This window comes from Phyllostomus hastatus, unplaced genomic scaffold (genome assembly GCF_019186645.2).
Source record: "Phyllostomus hastatus isolate PE091 unplaced genomic scaffold, TTU_PhHast_1.1 phas_contig_40, whole genome shotgun sequence".
Classification (NCBI taxonomy): domain Eukaryota; kingdom Metazoa; phylum Chordata; class Mammalia; order Chiroptera; family Phyllostomidae; genus Phyllostomus; species Phyllostomus hastatus.
In genome coordinates this window covers 18,595,944-18,615,347 of record NW_025333872.1, presented here as the reverse complement: position 1 = coordinate 18,615,347, position 19,404 = coordinate 18,595,944, and the positions used below count along the sequence as shown (strand labels likewise).

At 37.2% G+C, this 19,404-nt stretch overlaps 1 protein-coding gene across 7 annotated transcripts in view; it reads left to right on the top strand.

Annotated features, from left to right (window-relative positions):
* DST (dystonin) overlaps positions 1 to 19,404 on the top strand; it is a 435,502-nt gene that overhangs the window by 200,352 nt on the left and 215,746 nt on the right. For 6 of the 7 annotated variants that reach the window (XM_045843503.1, XM_045843500.1, XM_045843499.1 and 3 more), the window contains 2 exons: positions 16,789 to 16,878; positions 18,977 to 19,054. In XM_045843503.1, coding sequence (XP_045699459.1) covers positions 16,789 to 16,878; positions 18,977 to 19,054 — 168 coding nt within the window. Of the gene's footprint in view, positions 1 to 16,788; positions 16,879 to 17,399; positions 17,436 to 18,976; positions 19,055 to 19,404 lie in introns of all 7 variants that reach the window. The other variant, XM_045843510.1, reaches the window with a different exon arrangement.

Sequence of the window (19,404 nt, the reverse complement as noted above, 5' to 3'; positions counted from 1 at the left end):
TCCTTTCCTCAGACCATACTAAGAAATTTGTTGTTTAATGAATGAATGTGAAACCAAATGAAACTTTCCCCCCTAGTTTATGATATAGAACTAAAACCATGATGATGGGGGGAATGGAAGGGTTGTTTTGGTAGGAGTCACAAAAAAGTCTGGTGGAAAAATAAATTTATGAAATCTTCCTTCTTTTCATTGTTTTAAAGATTTTATTGATTTATTTTTAGAGAGAAGGGAAAGGAAGGAGAAAGAAAGGGAGAGAAATATCAATGTGTGGTTGCCTCTCGAATGCCCCCCACCAGGGACCTGGCCTGCAACCCAGGCATGTGCCCTGACTGGGAATTGAACCAGTGACCCTTTGGTTCACAGCTCACACTCAATCCACTGAGCTACACTAGCTAGGACCATCTCATCCTTCTTTTAAAGCTGAAAAGACCTACTTCATAATAGGTATAGAGACTGAGGCCCCAAGTCAAACAGATCACGATTGGCAAGGGCCAGACTGAGGATCCCTTCTTCTGACCCCTTTCCACTGTTTCTTGTGGCTAGGGAGTAAAAAGTTTACTCAAATTCATAGATGAGATTAATTTATTTATCTGAGTTTACTAATTAACTTTGCTCTACTCGTCCCCTACATTTTCAACAGTTCAGAGTATAGAAGAATATTGGCTCTAGCTAGATTCTTCTCACTTGGAAATTCTCTAACAATATATTAAAATTCATAGATTCTGTATAGTCTTAGTGCATGTAGAGGGATGAAAAAAATATTTTTCTTCTGCCCTTCTGGGTTCTTGACTGGGCTTTATTACAAAAGACAGATTAACAACAGAAAAACATAAACTACACTTAATAAAAGTTTCATGTGATACCGGAGCCTTCATAAGGAAATAAAGATCAGAAGGAATGATTAAACCTTAGTGTTTTTACACTAGATTTGATTAAGAGTGAAAGTGATGGAAAATGTGAAGGCGAAAGGGTGTGAGACAAGGGTGGTGAACTGGGAGAAACTCAGCAAGGCCTGTTTGGGTGCTTTTCAGAGTCTCTCCACCTTCAGAGACGAGGGCTCTCCTCTCTTCCAGGTCCGGGGAGGATGCTTCTTACAACAGGGTCTGAGGACCTGCTTCCAGAGGGCATTAGCGTGGAGACACAGAGGCCTTCCAGCATCTGTTCTTTCCCAAATTCCTTCCACTTAAAATATTTACAATGCCAAGGTGCCATATTTTGAGACAGTGTGTTCTGAACCCAGTCATGAGGATGCAATTAGGTTTCTTTGAAGACACTTTCTAAAATATTTCTTTCCATAGAAGCAAACAGAAAACTCTGTTTCCAGACCCTGGTCAGAGTTTCCTGTACTGCAGATCTGAGCGAAAATTCAGAGATTAGTTTTAAAGGGGGCTGACAGAGGAAGACAAGCAGCAAAGGACGTGGGAGCCAGTGCTTGGAGAGGGATGAGAGAGCTGTGCTCTGCAGGGAGACAATCTGATAATGAAAGTGGTTGGAGTGTCAAGGGCAGTGATGGGTCACGTTGAACTTGCCGGGAGTTTGGAAACTATTATCCGTATAACAGAATCATTTGATCTTAACATAATAGAGAAGAAATTTCTGTGCTGTGGAAAGAAAAGGGGGGTGACCTCAAAGGTGTTGAAGCTGGGAAAACTGTTGCATACTTCTAAAAACGCTGAAATAAACGCTTGATGGCTTTGTACTGTTGGTTTACGTTGCTAACATGTTCCAGCATTGATGTTTGCTTAAAGAATTTCTTACCAAAATTGTTCAAGTATTCTTGTTTGTGATTTTTTTTAAGCTCATGGAAATACAGTACCATTTTTCAAATAAAATTTAAGGAGTCCATTGCATTTATTATAAAGTCAGTTTTTTCTACTACTTATATACAGAGTCCCTGAGATACAAATGGGGACTTCTGTATGTCATTTTTAGAGGCCTGGATTTCTCTATATGGTTGATATATGTTATAATGTTAGAGTTGTTTTCAGACTAGTGCATTAGTCTTATTTAGTGCATACCCTGCTTACAGATGTTTAGTCCTAAGATCAAGGAGCCATAACACCTTAGAGAAGAAAGAATGGTCCCCCTGCCCATCCCTAAGTAGGCTTTTTCCAAACTTCATTTCTCTGTCCATTCTTGAGTTGCCCCGTTTTCTTCCACCAGGGGCCAAGGGAATATGTGTGTCCTCCTAAGACACTCTCTTTTCCAGCATGTTCATGTTCCATTTTGGATTCTCATGGCAACTGGTCTCATGTGGGGTCAGAAGCACAGCTTGATGGGAAACTCTGATGGGAACCTAAGTCACTGAAGTCTGTAAATGATAGAGCACTCTAGCCATCCCACTGGAAAAGAAATCTGTTGGTTCAGACAGATTCAAGAAGAGTCCGTCATTGATAAGAATGCCAGCATGGAAGTAAACTTATCATGCCTATAATTAGCCCTGGAGGCTAGATTTCCCAAGCTGCTCCTACATTTTACAGCATCTCCCCTCACTGTACTTTGGAACCCAAGAAAGGCGGTCTGGAGTGGTGCTGAAGAGCACGGGCTGTGCCCTGAGGTGCTTGGGTTCATGTTTCCCCAGGACTGTTTGCTAGAGATGTGACCTTGAACCTTTCTAGGTCTTTGTTTTCTCATCTATAAAACAGTGCTAAGAATAATGCCCTCTTTATATCTGTACACATTTAAGATTGTCAAAAATATTCAAGTTTGTCCTCGCATCTTCCATACCAGTGACAGTTGTGGTCCCGATTTTTGCATTTTTATGAGTTTTAGTCTAAATATTGCCTATATAATGAAAAAGGGAGATTGCCCATACTGCAGAGCTATTGTGGTTTTATAATATTGCAGTAATGGATGCTAGTTAAATGGTGACCTCTAACCAAGGAACATGATTTTTATAGCCTGGCTCAGACCCCTACAAATACCTTTACTTTTCGTACTATGGGTATGGCAGTTTGAGGTGCAATGCTGTGAACATTGGCTAGTCGGCTGTTCGGATTATTAGTGAGCTGTCACATCACTGGCTGAATTTAACCTAGATAAAACAATTCCCAGAACATTAGCCCGGTAGAGCCATGACCACGGCGTAGCATTCCCAACTCCTGCCTGAGCAGAAAATCTGGCATTTACATTTTCTATAAGAGCAGCCTTCCAGTATTTTTTTAAAACAAAATCCAAAAAATCAAGATACTTTAAGGTCTCCAGAAAATAGTACTACTTACTGAATTCTTTGTAGAATAATGTAAATACTCCGTTTCTTAGATTTATGTACAGTTATGCCAGATAGATATATAGCATAGATGTCCTTACAAGTTGTAAAAGTAGAAATGTTTCCTATAGATTTACTGTATGAGTTAATGAGTTTTAATGATATCCTTTTAAAAAAATCTCACAGTTTGTCATTATTCCCAAATGTTTTATTTTTAAATGTATTTTTTATATTTTAATTTCATTTTAGAGAGAGGGGCAGGAAGGGAGAAAGAGAGGGGGAGAAACATTGATTGGTTGCCTTCTGCAAGTGCCCTGATCAAGACCAGAGCACAGAGCCTGAAACCCAGGCACATGCCCTGACCAGGAATCGAACTGGTAACCTTTTGGTTTACAGACGATGCCCAACCAACTGAGCCATCCATGCTGCCCAGAGCTATGCCCAAATGTTTTAACATCTTTTATTTTACATAAACTTAAACGTAAGGAGCCATATTTGTAGACATTGTACTTTTACTTCCTTTTTTGGGGGCAGGAGGAGCAGTAAACAATCAAGTTCAGATCAGGTTCAGATCAGAACACCAGTATTGTGAGATGCCCTGGAAAAAAAAACCCAGTTTCAATTGCTAAAGAAATTTGGAAAGCAGCACTCTCTGGTTCCAGAGATTTATAATACACATTAGCATATCAAAGAATGAGTGAGGACCTCCGTGGTAAAGAACCCTGTTTAATCCAGTGTTCCACAAATTCACTTGGTCATGCATTCCTTTTATCAAAGAATATCTATTGACATCCTTTGGGAAATCATTCCTTTTATCAAAGAATATCTATTGACATCCTTTGGGAAATCCTGCAGGAGAGTTTTAAAGTGACTGCTTTTAAGCAAATTTAATTAATTATGTATTAATTTGAATTACAGATCTGGATAGGATCTAGTTAATTTTATTGTCATTGCAGAATGTTTTCTCCCAGTCTTTCTTATGGGTCATCGGTTTTTCTTATTTATGGACAACTTAATATTTTGGTCTACTTGAGTGGTAATGAAGTTAGAATTTATGACCTAGAATTTGATTACTGTAACTCCCACCCTATTATCTTGGGACAGCCCTCCAGAATGATATGACACAGATGGCAGCTCTTAAATATCCAAAAGAACTATTTTGTCCCCCTTAAAAAAACACACAAAAAAACTTTTCTTGTCACTCAAATGTTCCCATTTACTTAATTTCATTTTCATGTGATATGATTTTTATATCATACATTTATTTATTTATTTATTTGATCCTCATCCAAGGATACACTTACTGATTTTAGTGAGAAAGGGATAGAGAGAGAGAAAGACAAAGGGAGAGAGAAAAAGAAACACGTATGTGAGAGAGAAAGATCGATCAGTTGGTTGCCTACTAGATGTGCCCCAACTGGGGATCTGTCTAACCCAGAATCTAGGTATGTGCCCTGACTGGGAATCAAACCCACAATATTTTAGTGTACAGGATGACACTCCAGCCAACCGAGCAACCCATCCAGGGCATTTCTTTTTTCTGTCATGCTCTTTTCAGCTCTTGCCTTTGAAGTTTTTATTTTTATTAATACCATATTTATCTTTTATTAGTGTGTAAGACCATTCTCAGAGGCATAAGTGTTGGTTGCTGTGATGTCAGTTTTGCTTCAAGGGGATAAAGGCTTATTATACAGCATATGATTAATTATTAAGTTGAAGGCAAAAAATGATTCTTGTTACCAGGTAACAAGACCTTGGGGACAGTTATCAATAGTAGGATCTCAACTCTGTTTTTATTATCTAGCTACCTTTCACCTCCCTACCTTTGTATGTGTTGAGCTACTTAATCTGTTTACTTCTCTTTACGGTGGTTTTATCTTCTCTGCATTGTAAGATAACTCTTTCAGTTTGAACTATTTTCCAATTTTTCTACAAAGTATTGCTGTTATTATCAGAAAAATAACCAAGATGATGTTATTTTATAAAAACTGAATCTTTCCCACTCTCACTTTGCTGTATAGCAAGGGAAAGCAGTGGGATAAGTCACCCCCTTTGCAGGTGAGAAGGAATGGTTAGACTCCTGTGCTGCCGCTTCCAAGGGTATTTGCATTTCAATCGAGAACTCTTAGGTGCTGGGGTTGGGGTGGGGGGATCTGTAACTCTCTGTGGCCTGAGGACCAAATTTTGCCACAACCTCTCTTTTGGTACTTACAGCCCAGGAACTAAGATTTATTTTTAAAATTTTAAAGAATTGAAAACAAATCAAAAGAATAATAATGTTTTGTGACACATGAAAATTATATGAAATTCAAAATTCACTGTCCATAAATAAAATTGTATCAAACTCAACCACTCTCATCCATTTATCAATTGTCACCCCATGGGAACCTTAAAGCCCAGAAATCTTTGTTCTCTTGGCCTTTACAGTCGAAGTCTGCTTACCTTTGTCTTGAGGGAGGTTTTGTATGTATTTAGGATAAAGTTTTATGCATATTTACTTTAGTGGTGAAGAATGGCCTTTTTTATTTCCCTGAATCCATTTATAAAGGTGACTTTCTTTTCCTATATGTAAGTAAGATCAGTTATGGTTCTAGGAATATAATTTTATACTATAGCTGCTTTTCTGAATGAGCTTCCCCCCTTGATTTATTTAACAAAATATTTGAAAAGTTCAGTTTAGTATATTGCTTTACTAATTAGACAAAGTTTTATTTCAATGATATTCCTCTTTGAGTCAGGGTGTGGTCATGAAAGATATACCCATTGCAAATGCCACTTCAGATAAGAGTTCAGTAATTTTGATGTAAAGCTGAGGAAATATTTCTTCAGTCACATTGGATCTGTCTCCTGACTGCGTCGCTTGGGGATGGTTTAATTATGACAGCTCCATGTGCTTTTTATCTTCTTAATATACTTCCATTTTGGTCCATATTAAAGGTTTTATCTTGGCATGGCCTGCTTTTCCAGCTTTATTAGAATTATGATTGGTTCTTTTAAATTAAGTATCAGTTGATTCTCTTTGGAACTATTTTTTATTTTCTTACAGTTATCCTAATTTTTCCCCCTTTGCCCTCCTCTGCCCAGCCCATCCCCCACTCCCACAGCCAATCCCCACACGGTTGTCCATGCCCATGGGTCATTCACACGTGTTCTTTGACTAGTCCCTTCTGCTTCTTTTCACTGTTATCCCCCTACCACCCTACCACCCTACCACCCTGTTCTTGTCAGTCTGTTCCATGGTTTCTGATAAACAAAAATAAATTAATGAGCAAAATAGAACCAGAGGCATGAAAACATGGAACCATTTTTTAATAAATGAAAATCACGCATCCTTTTAAGTATATTTCAGTTGTGTGTACTGACCTGTATTAGAACAGTCTAGCATCCTATCCTGCGTTTGGACACTTATTAATTCTTGTTGAATTGTGGTGAGTTTGAACATTTTCCATGTGTAAGCACTGCTGCCAGTCTTTCAAAGGGAGTGTGATTAAAATAGTTTTAAGAACAGCTTTATTGAGATATGAATTGAACACTGTAAAATTCACTTGTGTAGGTATATAATTGAATGGTCTTTAGTTAATTTACAGAACCATGCATCTGTCATCATGCTCTGATTTTAGAACATCTCCATCACCTCCAAAAGAAACCTTCCCCCCATTTCCCATTTCCCTTATCCCCCTCCCCACACCTCCACAACCCTAGGCAACCGCCGATTTACTTTCTATCTCAATAGATTGGCCTTTTCTGGATACTGCACATAAATAGAATTATACAATATGTGTTCTTTTGTCTGGTTTCTCTCACTCAGCATAATGTTTTAGAGGTTCATCTATGTAGAAGCATGTTATCTTCATTCCTTTTTATTGTCAAATATTTTATTTTTATGGACATATCACATTTTGTTTATTCACTTACTAGTTATTAGCATTTAGATTGTTTCCATGGTTTTGGTATTATGAATAGTGCTGCTGTAAACATAAACATGCAAGTCTTTATATGAACACATGCTTTCATTTCTTGGGGATATTTATCTGGCAGTAGAATTGCTGGGTTGTATGGTAAGTCCAATTTAACATTTTAATAAAACTGCCATACTGTATTCCAAAGTGGTTGAACCACATTATATTTCCACTAGCAGTATGTGAGGGTTCCAGTTTCTCTCAGTCCTTGCTAACACTTGTTATTGTCTGCCTTTTTTATTTTGGCTATCCTAGTAGGTGTGGAATGCCAGCTTATGGTTTTGCTTTCTATTTCTCTAGTAACTAGTGATTTTGAGCGTCTTTTTATGTGCTTATTGGCCATTTTTGTATCTTCTTTCATGAAGTGCCTTTTTGTATCTTTCCCTGTTTTTAAGTTGGATTATGTACCCTTTTATTGTTGGGTTTCTTTTATCACTTATGCTTTTGGTATTACACACAGGAAATATTTGCCTGACCCAAGGCCACAAAGATTTACTATATGTTTTCTTCTAACAATTGTATTGTTTTAGCTTTTACATTAGATCTGTGATCCTGTTTGAGGAAAAGGTTCATATGAATCCTTTTACATGTAGATAGATACTCAGTTTTCCAGCACCATTTGTCAAAAGGACTATCCTTTGTCTAATGAATTGCCTTTGTTCTTTTGTCAAAACCAGTTGTCCTTAAATATGTGGGTCTATTTCTGGATTCTGCATTGGTTTCATTAAATTAAATATCTGTTTTTACTGAAAATATTTTTTTCAGGTCCTTATTAAGTCTTGAAATTTGATTTTTCTGAACACCTTCCTGTCAGTCACTTATCAAACTAATTTAGATGCATAAGAGGATATACTTAGAAGGTTTGGCAGGCAGAAATGGACATGTCATCTCTGCATGTTAGTCACTGAGTGGGCACTCCAGGGCCCACAGACGAGGGCATGGCTCAGGTCACAAATGACTAATCTTTTGTTTCTTGAACAAACCTTTGAATATCTACTGTCTAAAAGGTACTGTGCAGAACATGAGGCATTTTCAATGAGAACTTGAGACACAGCCCTGTCCTTTTTAGGGGCTTATTGTGTACATCATGGAGATGTGTGGGAGGAAAAATAATTTTCCTCCCACCTTTTGAAATTCTGGCTGGACTAATAATCAAATCAGCATGACACAGATTAACAGGAGAAAGTGACCACATATATTACATGTGTACGTACATGCAGTGGTTCCCTAAGATTAGGAGACCAAGATTAGGAGATGGGCGGTTAAGGCGAATATGCCATCTGGAGCTCAGAAGAAAGGGCCGGTCTGTGGTTTGAGACTTCAAAGGGCAGGAAGGCAGAGTTTATGTGGAGGTGGAAAAGCACATGTTTGGTAAATGAATGTTTGTTGGGCCGTCTTTATCAATGGGTCACAGAGAGGACTTAGGTTAAAGGATCTTGCTGGTTGCTCTCTATTATACTTAGTTTGTGGTAAAATATAGTTATCTGTGAAAATAGCTTCTTTCCTCAAGCAGGTTCTCTATCTAAATTCTTTGAGGCAGTTAGGGGAAGGTCAAAGATTTTCCTGAGTCATTTCTTGAAAATAACCAGCTTAAAATAATCAATATCTAAAAAAATAATATTTTGTGGTGGCAAACTCTGCTTCCCCTCAGAGATAAATCTGTTTTATACGGAAAATGATGATTGGTATCCTGGTATAAACCAAGGAATGTGGGAGTGCAGAATACGGAAGCTTTCACAGCCTGGGTGACATTAAATCCTGACCTGAAAGGAGTAATAAGACTTTAACAGCTAGAGGAGGAGTTGAAACAGAACAGTGTTGTGAGTAGAAGGAATATGGTGAGTGCAAGCAGAGAGTGCGACAGTGGTGGTTTGGAGACTGTGACCTCATCTATTTAGCTGCCATTCTTTTCAAGTTCTCTTAGCCTTTCAGATTGGAAGTGAAACTCCGCTGTTAGGATGCTGGGTCCTATGTGTCTTGCATTATGCCCACAGCTGTGTCCTGTGCTTCACCTTTGCAAATGCAGCCCCCAAGTTACTAGGTGTTAACCTGGCTCAAGCCTACACTTGGCAGAACATTAAGTTTAAAAGAGAGGGTGCTTGTAACGAGGGCTAGAGACAAAATGACTTCTGCTTAAATTGTAGACTTAAGTATGAACATGAATGTGCATCTTTTCCGACTATCCATGTACAACTGGGAGGACAATGGTGAACACTGTGGTCTGCAGACCTCTGTGGAGTAGATTAGAATTGGGAAATTTGGCAAAATTTGGCAAAATTGTCGTTTTGATGTTATCACATTGCAAAAATTGATAGCATCTTTGAAAGTCTTCATCTTCCTACAGAAGGTATAATTCTGTTGCAGAGATTAATTTTAATGTGTCAAAATTCTTTGTATTAAATAATCAGTGGAATAAGTCTGAATTTATAATTCCATCCAAACATAAGAGTTTCCCAGATATGTTTTACAGTGGTTTTGTTTTGGAAAATGTAAATCATGATGCTGGGGACTTAGAGTTTCATCTGAATTTAAGGCAACAAAAAATGTTAAAAAATAACAGAAGAGGTGTGAAGCATTAGCATACATTCTGGCAGAGGCAATGGAATCTCATCATCTGGGGGTGTCTTTAAAAATAGTTTCAGTGTTCATCTCCCTGTGACAGTTGCCATGATCGTCATCCTGGATTATTTCAGAGGTTTAATGAAGAGGATACAACCAGTTGTTCTCAGTTGTTTATTTGTAAGGACTTGAGGAAATGGGCTTAGGTTACAGAAGAGTGATTAGTTTGCATATAAAGTATTAGAATATTCTAAAGGCCTTAAAGCTATAAAATATGCTAATAAGAGACACTGTAAATTTTCCTTTCCTCCGTGAGACTTAGAAAGAAGTGAAGCAACTGCTTGTGTCATCTCTGCCCTTGGTAGTGTCTTCCCCTGGCAAACAGTATTCTGAAAGGGACACCAGGAAGCGCCCCTGGAGGTGTGACCAGAAGATATCCATATTGGCCAGCTCCACCTCTCCTGAAGCCTTAGCCACAGGTGGATTTGATTACTTGCCTAGCACTCTCCACTCTCTGTGAGGACCTGGCTTCCGCCAGCCTAGAGCCTGACTCTTCATATACATCCATTCCAGCAAGTGGCTCCCTGCTCCACTGAGGAGTGGTGGAGATGTGCTAGACATCATCCCCGAAGCAGATGGTTAGTTTTGAGGTCTCAGTTGGTTCTTTGATTTTTTCTATGCATTGAGAGTATAGCTGTTTTCTTTTCCCCTATAAACACCTACGCTGTAAAAGGTATTTTAAATGGTGCCAGAAGAAGAGAGGGTAGTTCTTACTTGGGACAAGTATCTACTTAATGGTTGAATCACTGTGTAACAAGTCAGGGATTAGCAACCTATTAATCATTAATAATTAATGCATTTGACAAAAGCCCCAAAGGAGATGATTCAGCTCAGAAGTATTCAGTAAGCAGTTGGCATAACCATCACTACAGTCAGAATGGCAAGGTAGTTGAGATTTTTATCACTTCTCTGTATCGCTTCCCCGCACCCTCCTCGCCCCACTCGCCAGCTGCCCAGGGTGCTCCCACTACTTTCTCATGGTGAAAAGCTCCTGCTCTGGAATGCACCCCTGCCCTTGCACTGCATTGTTTCCTCGAATCCACCCCCCCACATTGTTCCATCTTTGAAATTGATAATGTGGATAATACACAGATGTTAAGAAAATTAGTCTGATAAAGTGACTTGGCATTAAGGGGCAAATGACTGATTGATTGCTCCATCCAAGAAGTTGTTTTTATTTTTGTATAGGAAATAAATGTATTTTCTTGAATGCATCTCCAATTTATAAAAATTAATCTGATCCTGACTTATGTCACTGATACAACCTTACTAATCTTTAGTAGGGATATATTGAGGAAATACACATTTTTAAAAACTGGTTGTGAATTTTGGTCATGACTATAAACCAATTTAAATTTAAATAAAACCAATTAAAATTCTTTAAAATAGTTTTACATGATTTTTATTGAAAAATATGCACAAGTCTATTTCATGGTTTTTTCAATAAAAACTAGAATTTGAAAATATAGTGGAATCTGCTTGAAATGTTGATGGTAAAGGACAGGACTTTGATGTTATAGGTGCAGATTCTCTAGGTTAAATTGACTCATTTTACATTTAGTTATATTTTTTAGCACTTGGCACAAATGAACTCATGTAAGTAAGTATGTAGAACTTAGCTATTATAATAGTATTCTCAGTTGTCATTATGTGTCTTATTATGTATTGCTGTAGCACATATTTATATTTATATCAAAGTTTAGTTTTATGGACTATATTATTATTTGTTAGAAGTGTTGAGTGACTATAACCCCCACATTTCCCAGCTTTTTCTTCCCACTGCCCAGATGGTGAGAATGTGAGAGGAACAGGAGAGGGTGAACGTAAAATGCCGGTTACTGGTTCTCTCTTCATTATGCTGTTACTGAAAACTGCTCTTGGTAGAGGAGTGCGTACCATGATCTTTTGGAGTGACAAATAGTTTAAAGATTCATATAAGTAATGAGTTAGGAGGATATTTGAAGAGTTTTAAGAAGGGAAGAACTTTATCTTTCTGTTGTTTATCAGGGAATTTTCACCCTCAGTGATAGAATTCTGGTCAGAAGCATCCTTTATTCTCACCCTTTAGTCTCGCCTGAAATCTACCTCACCCCCTAGTTTTTATTTTTATTTATTTTTATTTATTTTTATTTATTTTTTAAAGATTTATTTATTTTTATTATTATTTTTTAAAATTTCATTTATTTATTTTTAGAGAGGGAAGGGAGGGAGAAAGAGAGAGAGAGAAACATCAATGTGCAGTTGCTGGGGGCCGTGGCCTGCAACCCAGGCATGTGCCCTGGCTGGGAATCGAACCTGCGATACTTTGGTTTTGCGCTCCAGAACACATCTTTAATAGAAATGAACTCCAAAAACAATGGGCAGATACAGAAAAATTAGTAAGCAGGGTAATTGGTTTCTAAATGTATTGTCCTCTTTCAGTTATATTATTTATAAATGCTCAACACTAAGGTCTATGCAGATCTGCAGGATGAGGGAAAAACACATGCAAAAATAAATTTTTGTCTGTTTTCCTGTTGACAAAAGGGAAGAGCTGGCTGGAAAGGTAGAGGCTCAGACCCTAACCAGACCAGATCAGAACTCATCACCCAAAACCCCAAACAAATTAGTATAGAAAGGAGTAACACGCTGGTACATTTCTAAATTTGAAATAGCCTTGTAAAAAGATCCCTATGATAGTGATGAACCTGGGCACAGGAATTGAGACTACAATGCTCCCAAATAAAAAATGGAAATTTTATCAATAATGTAAACTGTTTTGATTGCAGATTGTCAACCTGACAGTTTAAAAGAGAAACCTTCTCTGTCAAAGAAGTAAATAGGGTCCCTGTGCTGTAGTAGGTTACTTTTACTGCCTGGGGCCAACATCAGTTTGTTTCAAACTCGTCATTATTTTATTTATTGATACCTTAAGATGTACAACAAATACCTTTATAGTTTAAAAACACAGTAAAAAAGATTAATTACATTTGGCCTTAATGATGATTGAACATATTGCTTAAAAAAGCATGAAACCTCTTTATTATTGTACATCCCATAAAGATGTTTCCCCATTGTACATACCTGCACCATTATACAATTTATGGTAATTTAGGTGGAATTTGAGCTGTACTTTTATTCTTTCACAAGTCTTAAAGAAATAATACTTAAATAAACTTGTAATGAACAAAACTGTTCAGATAAGACAACTACCTAAGAGAATACTTTATTTTTAAGCATCTCTGTGTATCTTAAAAGCATCAGTTTACTTATCAATAATTGATAATGGTGATATATTGATAGATTATTTTTATTTATTTTTTGAAATAGACCTTTTAAGGAGCTCTTCCAGGAGAATTCAGTAGCTTATTTTTTATTAATGTATTTGTTTGAAGTAATAAAAATGTTACATTGAAAATAATTTTATTCATTTTCACTGAAGCTGACTGTTCCCTTTCTCTTTATCCAAGTTCATGCAAGGCTGTGTGGTGATCTTATTTGGGACAAGCCTTCTTTTATTATTTATGTTCCTTTCTAAAGAAAGCTAGTTATTTTCCATAATACTGTATCCTTTAGATGTAGGACTTCTTTAAGAGAGGACTGTGAATCCTTCCTGATATTTCCCTTCTTGCTGCTGTGCTGGGATGCATACATTTTACCCATGAGGACTAAATGTCCTCTCTAGTTGGCTTTTTTTTTTTTCAGGGACCTTTATTGTGATTCAGATGTGCTCAAGATAATAGTTTAAGGGAAGCTTATGTATTGGTCAGAGATGCTATGTGATCATTCTGCTTAAAAGCATCCAGTGGTTCTCTTTGCTTAGGAAAAGTCCAAGCTTTTTCCCAATGACATGCAAAGCCTCCATGTCTCCTGGCCCACCTTTCCTACCTCTCATTTCATTATTTCATGGACTGCTGTCCCTCCCTGGAACTCGCTGTAGAGTTGCATGTATCCTTACCTTTCCCCTTTGCTCTTGTTCTTCCCTTCACCTGGAACATTTTTATATCTTAGCTGTGTGGACTTCTTAGATTCCAGACTTGGTTAAGGCTCCTCAGAGCTTCCTGAACATGCCCTGAGTATTTGTACTGAAATTTCCTCTCTAGCATTTCTACCATCTGGGACTGAAAGCCTCAAGAGGTGACACTCTCATTATTTATCTTTATACCCTTGGAAGTTAAATGATTCCCTGGCATATGGGGGATGCTCTGTGACCTGAATTGAACTGCCCTTATATGGTAGCAGTATGTTTAACTATGGAAAGTAAAACTTCTGTCGAATTTGTCTGAATTAATAACAACCACTATAAAGTCAGACTTTTGAAAAAGGCTGTTTTAAACATTAAATAACTAGCTAGACAATGATCTTATTTTTAAAGCTGAATTTGATTTAGCCCACAGAAAACCAAATATTACAAGTTAACACAATAAAAATTTTAGAGTGGTAAGTTTCCTCAGTTAAGCCATTTCCAAGATGTAGACCTGGCCTAATCTCTTCTATTCTCTCTCCAGAATAAATGTGAAATACTCATTGCCTCAGCCGTCCTCACCTGCACCCTGTTTAGAGTCTCCCTTCCCTCCACCCCTCACCATTGTTTTCTGCAGCACTTTATTTTCCTGTGTTTAGGATACTCTTAAGCAAAATGTTGGTGCCCTCTAGGGGTGTATACTGCACTCGCAGTGCAGTACACAACATTTTAAAAAGCACTGCACAATTCTGGGAGAATTGTATGAAATACGGAAAATGATATTTTTCCCCTCTTTATGTAATTCACGTTATATAATTTAATCCCAGGGTATCTCAAAGTGCTTTTACTTTGCTCATCTGCTCCTTTAGCTCTAGTTATTCAGACAGTTCTTTGTTCCACAGGGAGAAGACATCCAAAATGAGAAGAAAGGCTATTTTATTAAAAATTGAAAACGGAAGGGCACGACTATTGGCAGTTAGTGCAGTCATTTGGGAAGAAAGTTGCCAGTTCAGATGTCTCTGACTCAGACTCCGGACAAAATAAAAAGCTTTTCTATGTCAGCTTAACCATTTAATTCCTTTTTTCTTTCTCCTAAATTTCATATATTTCTCCAGAACCCCATTTTTTCCTCTCAGTTTATCCACTGCCACTCTTTCCCCATAGTGTTGATTTGTAATTTTTAATTACCATTCTCTTTTATCTCATTCTTTTGTGGTGAGGAGAACGAGCCCAAGATTTTAAAAGATCCTGCACAGGGTCAGGTACCTAGTATTAACTTATCATGTGTGTATTTTTGTTTATTATTAATAATGGTGACATTTGTTTTTCATAGAGCAATAAGGATAATGTCTTATATTTATGTAGTCTTTTTTATATCCAATATTTTTGTGGACCCTCATAATAATGACCCGAGGCAGGGAAAACAGGCAGTAGCAATGCCTCAGCCAATGCCTCAGCCAATGCTTCAGAACGTGTTCAAGCATCATAGATGTTAACTAGTCTATTTCTGCATTTCCCCCCAGATTCTTAAGAAATGAGGACAAAAGTTGAAGAAGCTTTCCATTTTACATATTTTCTTTTAAGTTGACACAATGAATTTTGAAAAGATGACAATTTTATTTTCAGATCATAGAATTTTGTTCTCTCGTTTGAACAGAGGCTTTTTGTTTTCAAATTCTTATTTTGTTGAGAAAATTGAAACCCAGAGAGTATCGGCAGCTGGTACTAGTTTATGGGACCTGTGGCAGAAGCAAGGCTGAAATGCTTTCTCTTCTTCTAAGTTTTGATGGTATAATATTAATTTGCCTTTTATAAGCATGCCTAATTTAATTTTTGTTATTGTTGAGTGAATATGGAGAAAAAATAACACCTCTTTTTGGAAAATTTCTCTGACGTAGGAGGTTTAGTTCAATCTGGCAGAGCAAGCTGTGAAATTGTCTTCCTATGAAGTAAGTGTTCACAATCACACCCCATCTTTAGCTGTCCTGGAGTGAGAAAGACAAAGGAAGTGGACTGTGGAGTGTCATGTGACTCGAGCAGGACGTGGTGGGGAGAGTGTGGGTCCAGGAGGCCCAGCATTTAGGGGAGATATCCCTCCTTGGCAGACTGAACAGACAGGTTTTGGGAAATCTTTGGCAGTTTGAGCTCTAAGATCACAAGCTGAAATCAGCCTTGTGGAGTGCAGGAAGGAGCTAGTGTAGGGTGAGGGTTAACTTTGTGCTAGTGATAATGTGGTTTTGAAAACCCTGCCCCACAACAAGATTCCTGTTGTGGAGAGGAGGGTTTGGACAGAGGTCTTCTAACCTCACATATGTGAACTTTTAAAAAACATTTTATTTTAAAATAACTATGGACTCACGGGAGCTTGTGAAAATCGTACCCTTCACCCAGCTTGCATCTGTGGGTTTTGAATGTGTGGAGTGTGTGCTGCTGGCTTCCTGGATCCTATGGCCCAGGGAAAGGAAGGCCAACTGAGGGTACAAAGTTGCCTCTCTTGCAAAGTTGGCTCTGGTTGCTGCATTAGGAGTCATGAAGAAGGTCAGAGTGTTGCCTGTAATTTTAAAAAATTATAACCCCAGTCCTGGCTGGGTAGCTGTTAGTTAGTGTGTTGCCAGATAAGGCAAGGTTGTGGGTTTGATCCCCAGTCATGGCTCATACAAGAAGCAACCAATGAATGTATAAATAAGTGGAACAACAAATCAATGTCTCTCTCTTTCTCTCTCTTCTTCTTTTCTCTCTCTCTAATCAATAAATAAAAAATAAAAATACTGTAATTTTATGTAGTTGTCCAGGTTTATATTTATATAGTATGTTAAAACATGTAGTCAATAATAATTCTATTTATCTTTATGAGTTATTTATCTGAAAATTACCTTTTGAGTGTTGAAGTTTTCAGTTTAAATTCAATGTTTAAGTAGTAAGAGGATAAAAATTTTAAAAATCATTATGTGAATGAATACCATGTAAGAAATGTTTTCTACTTTGTCTCCTTTCTTGTTTGAGTATTAAGGATGATTCTGGGTTCTAAGACCAAAAGTTAAATTTCTTTTTCTGTGTAGGTTCGAAAACATGTGAATGATCTCTATGAAGACTTAAGGGATGGACACAACTTGATCTCTCTTTTAGAGGTTCTTTCAGGAGACACCTTGGTAAGTTGTAAATTTTTTATTTTGATGAACATGTGCATATATGACTAGTGTGTGTTCAGCACCAGCTGTTCAGAGTTTTACACTATTCATCTTTTCAGGTACAAATTCTGCCTAGGAAAAAAAAGGGTTCTGGTTGGATTCCTAAGCATTTTTAGACTTTGATGATGTGACTTTGAGAGATTGAAACACTTAATTACCTTGCTTATATAATTGGTTTTATAATTAAAATATTATTTTTGTTTTTGCTTTTTTTTACCTTTGAGTTTTTTGGCTTAGCAGAAGTTGGATACAAAATATAACCACATATTAAAAGACTCACAAATAGCAAGGAAATAAACATGGCTTTCTGAAAAGTGGTCTAACCCACTCCACAGGTGTCATTTCCTTTTTTTTTGTGAACATTACTTCCCCCCTTCTCAGTTACCTGTTCTCCTTCATTATGTTCTGTTCATGCTCTTCTTTTCATTTCTGGTCTGTCTTGTGTCTTTGCTGTCCTTTCTTCTGTCTGTTATATTCATTAGCCAAGAGAGCGAGATTTTTTGAAGACCTTGCGATTGGTGAGTGCAACAGAAGCATGCGAATATGAACAGCATGAGGATGTGGAGGATGAGGATAAGGGGGTAGGTGTCGGCCCCCATAACTCAACTAACCTAGCCGTTACAGTGCGGTGAGCGCTAACGTGGTAGAGAAGTAACCCACGGGTTCGGGCTCCTTTTTAGAAAACTATGGAAAGGACCAAAACCCACAGTGAGGTGGATGCGTGTGTACCAAGAAATTGGACAAAGTAAATATTTTCTCTTTAAATTTATTTATAGATTACTGTGCACTGCATGGTAATTGTATAAGCACTTAAGTGATGAGATGGCATTTTAGCTAAAGGATTTTATGTAGTTAGACATCTTGACAAATAGCCTGCAAATTTATTCTACTTCTGGAATACCTGTTGGTAATAGGTATTTGATGGACATTCTTTACCTACCCTCTGTTTCTCCTGTTATTTAGAAAGGGGGAAGGTTTTAAAATTTCCAGTCGTAACAGAACCCACAGAGCTGTTTCATGTCCGTGACACTTAGGTGACTGCCAGACAGAGGGGCTTCTTTTGCCGTACACCTCCCTAGCATCCTGATTTCATTCACTGGAAATTGTGCTTTTTAGAACCAGTGGTGAATTCCGTCAACACCATTCCTGCCTGTTGTGTAGAACCTAATTTCCCATTCTGTAGTCTACTGTCTGTTTTATTACGGTGCCTTTGGCTTCAGCAACCTCTTCATGTTTGAGAAGTGACACTGTCAATTTTCTTTTTTTTCCCTTTTGGAAGATTTGATGTGGTAAATTTCAGCTCCATTCTTTGTATTTTTTTTGTTAAGCGTTTTCCCCTCTGTTTCCTTATGTTTTCCTTCTGCCAAGTCATACTGTTTCCTAAGGAAAACCGTATCAAGGAACAGAATCATGGTTTATCAGCTCTCCTGAGACAATAAATAATCATGTCCATCCATCCCTGAGCAATGTAAATAGAGTCCATCCGATTTTGTGCAAAAAACTAAAATAAAATAAAGAGGAAATATAATATATGGCTTTAATTACTTTTCTGTCTTCCTCTATCATGGCTAAGTAAAACTCCACTGTCTTTCTCCTTCTTGGTGATTTTTTTATACTAATTGCATGCTACTTTACCTTATTTTCATTTACACACCATACATATATAATTATAAAAATTATCTTGATAATAGAGCTTCATTAAGAAGGGAAAAATGGAGAATGGTATTTAATTCTTTTTGTGTATCAATGGTTTAATAATGTAGGCTAGAATTGTGGTTTAGTGAATGTAAAAATCTATATGTTCTATGGTATTTTCTCTTTTGGAATAAAGCATCTGTTTAAACAAAATACATTTGGAAAAATCCCTAGTAGTTTAAATTTAATCCCAGATAATAAAAAAAATTAGAACTACCTTTAAAAATTTAATGGATTTACCCAAACAGTAAACAATGTTTTGATATATTAAGATGAACATGAAGTTTATTTATATAATATATTTAGCATGGTCAGTGGTATTAGAAACTAGTGTTTTTTATACCTTGCATTTTTCTATCCTTAGCCCAGAGAAAAAGGTCGGATGCGTTTTCACAGACTACAGAATGTACAAATTGCACTTGACTATTTGAAAAGACGCCAGGTATGATGTTTTTCAAAGACTATATAGACATATCATATAGACATATATGACTGAGTATATCTACACAGAAATCTGTTAGAGAATGAAAAGGTTAAAGTGACTATGAATTATAATCATTATACTTGTGCTTTTGTGAGACAAATATTTTGAAGTGGTTTTAAACATTTACTCCAAACAGAAGAAAGTTAATAGCAGGTGTAAGCTTAGAGGAATTATAAGTGGCTACATTTCCATTTGAATAAGAGCTACCAATTTTCCTTCTGTCAGAATTGGAGTGCTTTGCCTAGGAAGTTAATAACAGAATGTTAAGAATGTCTCTGAACAGTTCTTAGTAGCAGGGAGGCAATACC